This window comes from Denticeps clupeoides, chromosome 10 (assembly GCF_900700375.1).
Source record: "Denticeps clupeoides chromosome 10, fDenClu1.1, whole genome shotgun sequence".
Taxonomy (NCBI): Eukaryota; Metazoa; Chordata; class Actinopteri; order Clupeiformes; family Denticipitidae; genus Denticeps; species Denticeps clupeoides.
The window spans coordinates 63,761-76,053 of NC_041716.1; the positions used below are offsets into that span (position 1 = coordinate 63,761).

Below are 12,293 nucleotides of genomic sequence, written 5' to 3' on the forward strand. Positions count from 1 at the left end.
TCATAAACATTTGTGATACACAATACGTCATGGGGACTTCACATATATCATGCACATTGCACATTGTGGGGACTTAACGTATATGGTAATTAAAATACATAAAAAAGAGCAGTTTCATACCTGAATGTGGATGATACTGTCATGCTGTGAACTGTCTGTGCAATGCTGATTGTCTTCAGAGGCACCATCTGATTTGGGGCAGTTACTGGCTTGGTTCGTACCACTTATTGTCTCCTAAAATGAACAAAACAGTCAGCCATTAAACCAAACATAAAAGATACGTTGCCATTCTACAATCACACTACATATTTTCAATGTTTAAATGTACTAAGAGTTGTACATGTGTTACAAAATCATAATAGATCAAAATAGGTGTAGTGTGTGGACTTAGTATAGAGATTTAATTTTAGAAGACAATGTGGGGACATAGTGGGGGAGGTGCAGCACTTCTCATCCTGAGTCTTGTGAATCTTTCAAAAAGATTTGTGATACACAATAGTTCATGGGGACTTCACATATATCATGCACATTGCACAGTGTGGGGACTTTAAAATGCACACTCTCATTCTAAAAGTATGGATAATATTGGGAAATTAAACAGCAGTTTTATACCTGATTGTTGAGGGTGCAGTTATCCAATGAACTTTGGGTGTAATGTAGATCCTTTTCAGAGGCGTTTTCTGACCTGGGACAGTTACTGGCTCCTTCCATTCCACTTCTTTCTTCCTGAAATTATCAAAGGAATCCCCAATAAGTCCCCAAATACTGGTAAAAGATAAAAAAGCTGAACAGTGTCAGGTTGCAAAAGCATTTTAAAATAAATACAGATGCAGAGAATATGCTTAAGTAGGTATAGTGATGATGCATCTTCAGTGAAATAAACAAAACAACCACAATTCTCTATATTCAATATTTGTTACAGAATTCGAATCCAGGACCAGGGCTGCAAACATATGAAAAGCCCAGTAAACCAATAACAGTAAAATGGATGCGAGCATGTGTGAATTATTCTGATTGTTAAAACTTTATGAACAAACATAATATTAGAATTAATTAATACTTAAATTTATATAAATATCAGATTTCAAAATATCTTTTACAATTCTTACCTGATTCCTCCAAGGACAATCAGCATCGCCATAATTATATCTAATCTCGTCTCCAGGTGTTATGTCTTTTAAGGCAAAAAGGCACAAATGTGGCTTTCCTTCCACCATGATTCTTTTCATTTTGCAGTTGGGGTTAATGTGATCATCATTAACCAGTCTTCCAAGGGTGCCATCATCCCTTGCAGCATCAATACTGAATTTGAATAAAGAGAATAGTTATTAAATGCAAAATTATACTATTGTTAGTTTGTATTACTTAATTTTATATTAACAATATAATATATAAATTGTTAAACAATTTTTTGTGATCTTGTGATGACACAACTGATATATGCAGACATTATAAATCTACTTCAAATAGCTGAACAAATAAACAATTTTTTTTGTATTTCTGGAAAATATTCAGACCTGAGCAGGAACCATGCATGAGCTGCTATCTTAACTATTAGAAGCCAACTGTAAATAAGTCAATATAGTATGGCATGTTTACAATAAGTACCTTAAATGCTGACAGACAAATGATGAAATAATTCTGTTCCATCAGAAGAAAACAACCATATTACCCACAATCCCTGTGTGTCTGAGCGACGTTATGTAACCCATTTTGACTCCACATCTGACTTGAAAAAATTAATAATACACATTTAAAGCTGTTATGGGCGGTTTAGCGATGATAAATGATCTAAATGCTCCCCATGCTGTGCAACTCCACACAAGACACGAGTTCCCACATGTGGCAACAAAACTAGAATACTAATAAAAAACTAATACTAGTTTTAGCAGCGAGTTTTCAAATATATTTTTTAAATATTTAATACAGTTATACATCAAAACAAAGGAAAATATATAAATCCATTTGTACTCACGTCCAGAATTTTCCATGCCAGATGAAATCGAACATAAATCCTTTTAGGGAGTTGTGGTAAATTCGCCGTCTTCGTTTACTTTCTTCTGGATCGATAAGGTCTCCTCTGTACTCCAGTATGAAATCTCCTTTGAAAATATCTGACTCGGCAAACACTCCCCTGCCTAATTTGTGAATCACAACCCACATTCATACCTACTTTCCCTCATAGTAATTAGTTTAAGATAATATATCTGCTTTGCTCACCTTTATAGGAATTGATGTATTTAACATCAAGCCCTGCTTTATCACGGCAGGTGGTGATGTGAAAAATGGCATTGTTTATTGGGCTTTGTCGCCTCCGAGCCATTTTTCTTAGCACATTATTTCTCTTACTGCTTAGTGAAAACGTCTATGGAAGATATAGTAATAATTGTAATTTTAAATATCCATAAATAACAGAAACTAGCATGTGCTAACTAAGCTAGTACCGTTTAACTAGCTAGCATTGTCATAGCTTTTCTTACTAAAACACTTTACTATTGAAAGAAATATTATTTACCCCTAACACAATGTGTATCATAAAAGTATGAATCTTTAAATTATTTTTTTCTTGCAGTTAAAGTTAGCTTACATAGATCTGGATGGTGCTATAGCTCAGCAAACTCAGTCTTGCTAACTGAGGCACTTATTAACAATTAGCTCTCTCATTGGTTTCTGATGGTCCGTGACGTCATCAAGACGAGCCAATAAGAGTTCAGCATTGCTGTACCACGTGTTACTGTGTGTATCTGCAATTGCAATTACCCTCTTCAACCCTAGTTGGCGTGTACACACTGTGAGCAATTCCAGGCACACACATACACAATGTTTTTCAAGAAAATGTCCATCTTGGGGACTTTGGAGATATTAAAGGGGTAGGCTTATTTTGATGAAATATACATGCTAGCGTAGTTAACTTTGTGGGGACTTGGTTTTTGGTCCCCATGATGACACACGTCCCCACCTTATTGGTGTGCAGTCAGGTCAATGTCCACATATTGGTAGGTTTACAAACACACACACACACACACACACACACACACACACACACAGACAGGGGCAGTACTCACCATGGCTCTTCTCAGTGAAGATGACCTTGGAGTCAGAGCTGAAGTTCTGTCCAGTCAGGATCATCTGCTGACCACCCAGAACACAGCAGCCGTCCAGGTCCTGCTTTTCCACCATGGGCAGCTCATGTGCCGAGCGCTGGGCTAATGGGGCGGTACACACACACACACACACACACACACACCATCATGGGACCTGCTCTGACCTCCATATAATGTTCTGCTGAGATTGATTATCAGTGCAGTGTGGTCATGTGGTGCTTTCTGAAATGGTTCAGCCCCTGATCTGGGGTCAGTTGTCAGATGCCACTATTGCACCTCACCCGTTTCCTCAACTGATTCCCATGTCACTGCAGGCAGAAGCTCTTATCACCGCAGGTTCATCACCCAGAGACACCATATATCACTAATGAACACATGAACAGCTTCTTCTCACCATCCCCAGAAATGTAATATCCGCTCCGGCAGCGACAAACACAGCAGACGTTTGAACAGCGAGGTGAGAGCAGGTAGCAAAGCTGCCCATCTGTCACACAGAGAGTGTGTGTGTGTGTGTGTGTGTGTGTGTATGTGTGACTGTGTGCAATGGGCAGGAAAAGTTCTGTAATTTTATTTCTCTTCTTCTTTTCTGCCTCACTGTAAGATGAGAATGAACACACACACACACACACACACACACACACACACACACACACTCATGCTCTGAATGGTGAGTCTGTGTGAGAAGAGGCGTGTCGCTGTGTCCAGACTGTGAGCGTCTGTTCCTCCCTCATTTATATTCTGTTCCCTTTCATACGTGTTTACACTGTCTGTAACGTCAGACTAGAACACACACGCACACACACACACACACACACACACACACACACACACACACACACACACACACACACAACCACACGCACACACACACAAACACACACAGTGTCGTGGGTTCTGGGGGTCAGGGGTCACTCACAGCACTCGATGGGATTGGACACGGCCTGCAGCGACGTGGCCTGCCCCCCCGGTTGGGGGACGTGGACGCGGAACACCAGGCGGACACGCGTGTTCTTCCTCCCGATGTCCGTCTCACCTTTGCGGAGCTCGATGTCGGCGTTCCGCAGCTTCAGGATCCCGGCACAGTCGATTCTGAGAGCGAGAGAATAAACTGTGACTTTACACGTGCGCACACACACACACACACACACACACACACACACACACACACACACACACACACACACACACACACACACACACACACGACGTTCACTTTCACATGTGCAACTCACATGGCCTTCATGTTGGTTTTGGGCTCCAGCGGGATCTCCAGGACCTTGGTGCCGTGGATGACCTTTTCGTAGCTGGCGGTGGTGACGGTCTTGCCGGTGATGCGGTGCACCTGGTAGAAGGCGTGGGGTTTGAGGATCCGCTCGTCCGCCGTGCCGATGAAGATCTGCAGGCCCAGCGGCTCCTTCCCCCGATAACCGCGCAGCTGCAACAAGACATGCGGCCGCAACTCAATAAAAACTTCCATTCGCCACTGAAGATGGAAAAATGGGATTTTAGGCTTATTATTATTATTATTATTATACAGGTATGGTATGGTGATACCAGCGTTTCATACAGAGACCACGTTTCACCGTGACCACTGGGTGCTGTACCGTGCTGCGTCACATGTGATAAATAATCACTTTATATAGATCTGTTATCATGGCCCAGCAATATGACCACACGCAAACTACAGATCCCATAATGCAGCAGCGAATTCCCCCGTCCACGACAAGTGACTTCAAAAGTCACCAAATTATATATAAAGCGGCATAATAATAAATGTATATAAAGTTAAAATGTCCTTTAGAAGAGGAAACAACATGACGGATTAATAAAAGGTAGACAAACAGGAATAAAGTGAATAAAAGCATCATTGCAACAAATATGAATTTCACTGACTAAACAATTTTCTATTGGCTAAAAATACCTGTGAAAACACAGACATGTACACACGCATACACACACACTGGCTAGATAATTCCCAGAATTCCCTGCGGCATTCACTGTTTCTCCTTTCTGAAAGTGAGGTGCTACCGCCATGAACCGCATCAGGTTCGTGTGTGTGTGTAACTTTGCAGCGACAACTACACAAACCAACACACACACACCGTCACCATCAGAAGGAAGTTGCAGAAACCGCAGCACTTGAAGCTGCAGCTAAATTTATGACCAGCTCCCTGCACACCATCAGTTTACAAGCGCGTCTTCATGCAAGTTCACCGACGTTTTACATCAGACGTGTGCACGGTGATGTGAACTGTGTGTGTGTGTGTGTGTGTGTGTGTGCACGCGTTAAATAGTAGCTTGAACCCTGCAGCAAACAGTCCCGTTGCCAGGAGCCACCAGAGAGCCTGGCTGCCATGGTAGCGCGGTGTGAGTCAGTACTGTGGTCGGAAAAGTAAAGTAGAGGAGAGGAAAGTGATTCTTGGGTCCTGATGATCACATGACCAACCAACAGGACCACTGGACACACACACACACACACACACACACACGGTCATGCAGGGTGGAGTCAGACTCACCGTTCGGCTAAACACACCATTACATACGTTTACCCAGAAACGCACAGCGTGAACCAGGACTCAGCTGTTTCCGTGGCAACACCAAACCTCAGCTGTAAACAGCATGTGTGTGTGCCTGGTTTAACCAGAGCCAAACCAATACACACACACACACACACACACACACATCTGCCCTGCATGACAATCATTTCTTCTTCTTAAAAAGAGAAGAAGAAGTAACCCCGCCCACTCAATGTGGGGGCGGAGATGGTGGTTATTTTTAAACCCTGAACCAAAGACAGCCACCAGATCTCTGTACTAACACCACAGGAGCTGCACCACCATCCTGTCTGGTCCACACATCTGTACAGATAACTTTACAGTAAAGAGGGAGAATGTAAATAGCACAGTACCGTACAGTAAAATGCTAAAACAAATAATGAAGTTGTAAAATGGTGAAAACCAAACAGTAAAGTTGTAAACTGTGAAGTATCGTACAGTAAAGCGTAAAATTAAGAATAAAGTTGCACAATGGTGAGTACAGTACAGTAACAAAGAGTAAAGCTGTAAAATGCCAAGTACATTACAGTAAAGTTGTAAATGGTCAGTAAAGTACAGAAAAGTGGTAAAACGAAGAGTAAAGTTGCAAAATGGCACATACAGTATAGAAAAGCTGTAAAACAGAGTGGAAAGATGTAAAATGGAGAGTACAGTTGTAAAATGGAGAATACAATACAGTAAAGCTGTAAAACAAAGTTGTAAAATAGAGAGTTCAGTACATTAAAGGTACAAAATGGCGAGTATAGTACAGTAAAGTGGCAAAATGAAGAATAAAGTTGTAAAATGGTGAGTATAGTAAAGTAAAGCTGTAAAACAGAGTAAAGTTGTAAAATGGTGAGTGCAGTACAGTAAAGTTACAAAATGGCGAGTATAGTACAGTACGGTAAAATTATGAATAAAGTTGTAAAACGGCAAGTACAGTACGGTAAAGCTGTAATGAAGAGTAAAGCTGTAAAATGGCAAGTACAGTACGGTAAAACTGTAAAATGAATAGTAAAGCTGTAAAACGGCAAGTACAGTACGGTAAAGCGGTAAAATGAAGAGTAAAGCTGTAAAATGGTAAGTACAGTATGGTAAAATGAAGAGTAAAGCGTAAAACGACGAGTACAATACGGTAAAACTGTAAAATGAAGAGTAAAGCTGTGAAACGGCAAGTACAGTACGGTAAAGCGGTAAAATGAAGAGTAAAGCTGTAAAACGGTGAGTACAGTGCGGTAAAACGAAGAGTAAAGCTGTAAAACGGCAAGTACATTACGGTAAAATGAAGAGTAATGCTGTAAAATGGCGAGTACAGTATGGTAAAATGAAGAGTAATGCTGTAAAACGGCAAGCACAGTACGCTAAAGCGGTAAAATGAAGAGTAAAGCTGTAAAACGGTGAGTACAGTGCGGTAAAACGAAGAGTAAAGCAGTAAAACGGCAAGTACATTACGGTAAAATGAAGAGTAATGCTGTAAAATGGTGAGTACAGTATGGTAAAATGAAGAGTAATGCTGTAAAACGGCAAGTACAGTACACTAAAGCGGCAAAATAAAGAGTAAAGCTGTAAAATGGCGAGTACAGTATGGTAAAATGAAGAGTAAAGCTGTAAAATGGCGAGTACAGTATGGTAAAATGAAGAGTAATGCTGTAAAACGGCAAGCACAGTACGCTAAAGCGGTAAAATGAAGAGTAAAGCTGTAAAATGGCGAGTACAGTATGGTAAAATGAAGAGTAATGCTGTAAAACGGCAAGTACAGTACGCTAAATCTGTAAAATGAAGAGTAAAGCTGTAAAATGGCGAGTACAGTATGGTAAAATGAAGAGTAATGCTGTAAAACGGCAAGTACAGTACGCTAAAGCGGTAAAATGAAGAGTAAAGCTGTAAAATGGCGAGTACAGTATGGTAAAATGAAGAGTAAAGCTGTAAAATGGCGAGTACAGTACGCTAAAGCGGTAAAATGAAGAGTAAAGCTGTAAAATGGCGAGTACAGTACGCTAAAGCGGTAAAATGAAGAGTAAAGCTGTAAAATGGCGAGTACAGTATGGTAAAATGAAGAGTAATGCTGTAAAACGGCAAGTACAGTACGCTAAATCTGTAAAATGAAGAGTAAAGCTGTAAAATGGCGAGTACAGTATGGTAAAATGAAGAGTAATGCTGTAAAACGGCAAGTACAGTACGCTAAAGCGGTAAAATGAAGAGTAAAGCTGTAAAATGGCGAGTACAGTATGGTAAAATGAAGAGTAAAGCTGTAAAATGGCGAGTACAGTACGCTAAAGCGGTAAAATGAAGAGTAAAGCTGTAAAATGGCGAGTACAGTACGCTAAAGCGGTAAAATGAAGAGTAAAGCTGTAAAATGGCGAGTACAGTATGGTAAAATGAAGAGTAATGCTGTAAAACGGCAAGTACAGTACGCTAAAGCGGCAAAATGAAGAGTAAAGCTGTAAAATGGCGAGTACAGTATGGTAAAATGAAGAGTAAAGCTGTAAAATGGCGAGTACAGTATGGTAAAATGAAGAGTAATGCTGTAAAACGGCAAGTACAGTACGCTAAAGCGGCAAAATGAAGAGTAAAGCTGTAAAATGGCGAGTACAGTATGGTAAAATGAAGAGTAAAGCTGTAAAATGGCGAGTACAGTACGCTAAAGCGGCAAAATGAAGAGTAAAGCTGTAAAATGGCGAGTACAGTATGGTAAAATGAAGAGTAATGCTGTAAAACGGCAAGTACAGTACGCTAAAGCGGCAAAATGAAGAGTAAAGCTGTAAAATGGCGAGTACAGTATGGTAAAATGAAGAGTAAAGCTGTAAAATGGCGAGTACAGTACGCTAAAGCGGTAAAATGAAGAGTAAAGCTGTAAAATGGCGAGTACAGTACGCTAAAGCGGTAAAATGAAGAGTAAAGCTGTAAAACGGCAAGTACAGTACGGTAAGACGCAGAGTACAGTTAAAAACTCGGGGGGGGCGTACCTGCACCACAGGGTGACCCCCGGTCGGGGCTTTGACGGCGCCGCGGCTTCCCTCGGTCTCGTAGTGGGCGCGGTGGTGCGGTTTGGGTTGGACCTCGATGTGCAGCTCGTACTGGTCCGTACGACTGGGCAGTGGCCACTCCAGAGGCGGGAGGGACGCCACGGGGATACTGGGAGAGGGGCGGGAACAGCGATTACGTACAGAACACACAGCTGGGTCAGAGGTCAGTGTTGAGGAAGCGAGTATAAGCCGGTGTGAAGATATGAAGATACGGTGAATACGGTCTCTCGCTCCCGCACCTGCAGATGCCGGTCCAGATGGGCGGTGGGATGACGTAGAAAGACTCCGGTTTGGCTTTGACGTCCTGCTGACACTGGAACACGTAGCTGTCGGCGGGGAGTTCTGGGTAAACGCTGTACGCCTGGCCGCCATTGGTGGTCTTGACGATCTTGGCGGGCAGGGAGTTGGGCTGGGAGGAACCGAAGCCGTTGAGCTCGGAGACGTACTGTCCACTGGACACCACGCCCGACTGCTGGTGGTCACGCGTGGCTTGCGGGGAGGGGCTCCGGCCCGGGTGGCGGTACATCTGGTAGGTGCGCTTGCCCTGCGGGGACACCGAGCGAGACCCGGGGCGAGGGGAGGGCGAGCGGCCCCCTCCGACACCCTCGTCCGTCCCGCTGGCGCAGGGCGAGGTGCCCGGGGACGTGCGGGGGGAGCCCGCGCCGGCGTGGAAGCCCTGGAAGCGCGGACACAGGTCGGCCGCCGACTGGCCGCTGCTGGGCGACACGCAGGGCGACGCCCACGGCGAGTAGTTCTCCGAGTGCCAGCTGGTGGAGGAGTTGCTGCTGGCCGGGCTCAGGCAGGGCTGGTCGCGGTAGGACAGGCCGTCGGGGCGGGGCACGGTCAGGGTGGGCCGCGGGCTGGTGCTGTACAGCGGGCCCTGCAGCGGGTCGGCGCCGTGGCTGAAGTGCTCGCGGGACGGCGTGATCTCGATCCGGGGGCTCAGGGCCGGTGGCCCCACTGGACGCGTCTGATCCAGATAACCTTTGACCTCCAGCGGCTCGTAGGTGGCCAGACCCGCCGCGCTGAGCTGGCCGTAGGAGGCGGGGTCATCCAGGGGGTACGGCAGGTCAGTGGGGGGGTTGAGGGTTTTGTGGGCAGAAAGATCTGCGTCATCTGAGAATAAAACACAGAGAGACATGACAGAAATGCGGATGGAGCCCTCAGGACGACCTGGAAAGAGAACGTAGAGAATATTAAACCATCAGGGTGGTAGTAGCCTAGCGGGTAACACACTCGCCTATGAACCAGGAGACCCAGGTTCGAACCCCACTTACTACCATCGTGTCCCTGAGCAAGACACTTAACCCTGAGTGTCTCCAGGGGGGGACTGTCCCTGTCACTACTGACTGTAAGTCCCTCTGGATAAACGGAACGCAGGCTGGTCGGATGACGTCACAGTGCGTACCGCGGGAGGAGTAAGATTGGAGACCTTGCTGCGCCGCCGGCTCGTACTCGAACAGGTAGTCGAACTCCAGCTCCGCGATGGGGGTCTCATCCCTGCAGCTCATCGTGACCCGCGTCCTGTGCGCGGCTCCGCGGCGCGGCGCGGCGCGGGAGCGGAGACGGAGCCACGCCCACTTCCCGTCTCGGGCGCGCGCAGCGCAGGTGCGGCGGAGGGCGGTGAGAACGCGCCTCCTGTTGACGAGCGAGCGGGCGACAGGCGGGTCGGAGTCAAAGGTCAACCTGCGACACACCTGAAGGTGACCTGGTGGGACCTCTGACCTGCGTCCATGTGAACATTATCGCTTGTGTGGTTTTGTGTGTGTGAGGGTGGCTTCTGCCAAGCATGGTAACACACTGGCATCTGAGTCCCAGGTTCGAACTGTGTAATTTTGTGTGTACGTGTGATTTGGTGTGATTGTGTGTGTAATTTTGTGTGTGTGTAATTGTGTGTAATTTTGCGTGTGTGATTGTGTGTAATTTTGCGCATGTAATTGTGTATGATGTGATTGTGTAATTTAGTGTGCGTGTGAGTGTGTGTGATGTGATTGTGTAATTTTGCGTGTGTACGTGTGAGATTGTGTGTGTGTGTGTCTGTGGCTCTTGCTGTTATATTTGTTATATTTGTGGGCGTGGCCCCGCCCACTCTGGATACTTTTGATCCATGCAGCCAGTGTGGTGATGATGATGATGATGATGATGATGAAGAATAATTTAAACGCATTAAAACCCGAGCCAGACCGCAGCTTGTGCCCCAGAGAGGTCAGAGTTCACCGATGCGCGTACCGCGGTGAAGAGAGGAGAAGTTACCTTGCTGCACGGCGCGCATGTTGCGGTAGGGGGAGAAGGTCCAGCTCCGTCTCAGCATGTCCTCCTCGCAGGTCCGGCGTGGCGCGGCTGCTGCTGCTGCTCTTTATACGGAGTCGGGGGAGGATCTCCTGCTCCGCCCGCCGCTGTGGAATGACGGGATTCCCTCTCACTGTTTCCTCCTGTTTGCGCGTCGCCATGGAGACCTGGAGACTCCGGGCTTCTCCTGCGTCTCCGCGCACAAGAGCCGCATTCATCTCATCTCCTCACAAGAAGGTCTCCTGGTCCGGTGAAGCACATGCAGGGCATCACTGGCCTGGGTTTCTTCTGGCATGAATGAAGATGAAGGAACCAGATGAAGTGGAGAACATGCAGCACATTAGCAGCTCCAGCTGTGGCATTCTGGGAAAATCGGCCAGCGTTCACCATCAAAACAGAGAGCTGCTCTGTGGAGCTGTGAGCTTTGGACGCGACGCTGGAAAATTGGGAGGGATGCAGCTGCCTCGCCAGGTCTCCACGCCGCACACCGTCCATGGGACCTGCTGTTCTTCACCCGCTCAGGACGGCTGCGTGAGGGAGAATCCTCGTTCGGCAGCAGCCACGGCATTCCGGGCCCGCGCGGCTATAAATAGGACCTGACGTGTCTGCAAGAAGAATCCCTCCAGCAGGAGCAGACAGGAAACCAGGTCTTCTCATTTTAATTCCCTTAGCAGAAGGTCTCCCTCCTCACAACCCTGTTCCGGTTCTCGCATCACTCCAGGGTTCTGCTGCGGCCGTGACCCCGGCTGACCAGTGGATCGTCTTTCCTCCTGGCTGCACAAGGACGCTGTGATTGATTGTGAACGTTCCTTCAGTGCCAAATGGAACCTGAAGGTTCCACGCGGGCAGTGATTTGAGGAGCAGCAGCAGTTCATCTTTTCCAAACGGTGAAGAAACGTGAGCTCTCATCTCTAGTCAGATGGGAAACCACTTTCAGGGATTCCTCTCCCTGGAACGCTGAAGAATTTCCTGATGGATCCGTTGTAGAACAGATATTTCTTCTATTTCTATTTAGAGAACAGATGCAGAACGTTCTGTGGACAATATAAACTTTTATATAGAACTGCTGCATGCTGATCATCTCTCACACGTCCCAGTGATGGTGGGGAAACCGATGTCTGGATTGGTTATCTGACTAGAAGATCCACTTGTCCTCCCTTTACCAGCCCCTGACTCCACAAAACCATGATGGTCCATATAAACCATAGTCTGTTCCAGGCCTCCACCAATGAACGAAGATCTGAACAGTCATGACGATCACTTGAAACTAACCCATGAATGGTCAAACATCTCATGAGAGTGAACTCCTCCAGCCATGAAGGTCCAACTCCACCTCATGT

General features: G+C 45.9%; 1 protein-coding gene and 1 long non-coding RNA gene across 4 annotated transcripts in view; both read right to left on the reverse strand.

Moving 5' to 3' along the window:
• nfatc2a (nuclear factor of activated T cells 2a) overlaps positions 1 to 10,999 on the reverse strand; it is a 31,223-nt gene extending 20,224 nt beyond the window's left edge. The window contains exons 1-6 of one of the 3 annotated variants that reach the window (XM_028993745.1): positions 10,918 to 10,999; positions 8,904 to 9,780; positions 8,605 to 8,773; positions 4,337 to 4,539; positions 4,021 to 4,193; positions 3,066 to 3,206 (exon numbers count right to left, since the gene is read on the reverse strand). In XM_028993745.1, the coding sequence (XP_028849578.1) occupies positions 3,066 to 3,206; positions 4,021 to 4,193; positions 4,337 to 4,539; positions 8,605 to 8,773; positions 8,904 to 9,780; positions 10,918 to 10,975 (1,621 nt within the window). In that variant the 5' untranslated portion in view covers positions 10,976 to 10,999. Of the gene's footprint in view, positions 1 to 3,065; positions 3,207 to 4,020; positions 4,194 to 4,336; positions 4,540 to 8,604; positions 8,774 to 8,903; positions 9,838 to 10,072; positions 10,200 to 10,917 lie in introns of those variants that run through there. The other 2 variants (XM_028993744.1, XM_028993746.1) reach the window with 2 other exon arrangements.
• Positions 178 to 1,423, reverse strand: LOC114798225 (uncharacterized). Its single transcript, XR_003751034.1, has 3 exons — positions 1,110 to 1,423; positions 613 to 726; positions 178 to 234 (listed from the first exon to the last, which is right to left on the reverse strand). It is a non-coding gene; the product is annotated as an uncharacterized LOC114798225 (long non-coding RNA).
• Positions 11,000 to 12,293: the final 1,294 nt, after the last annotated feature.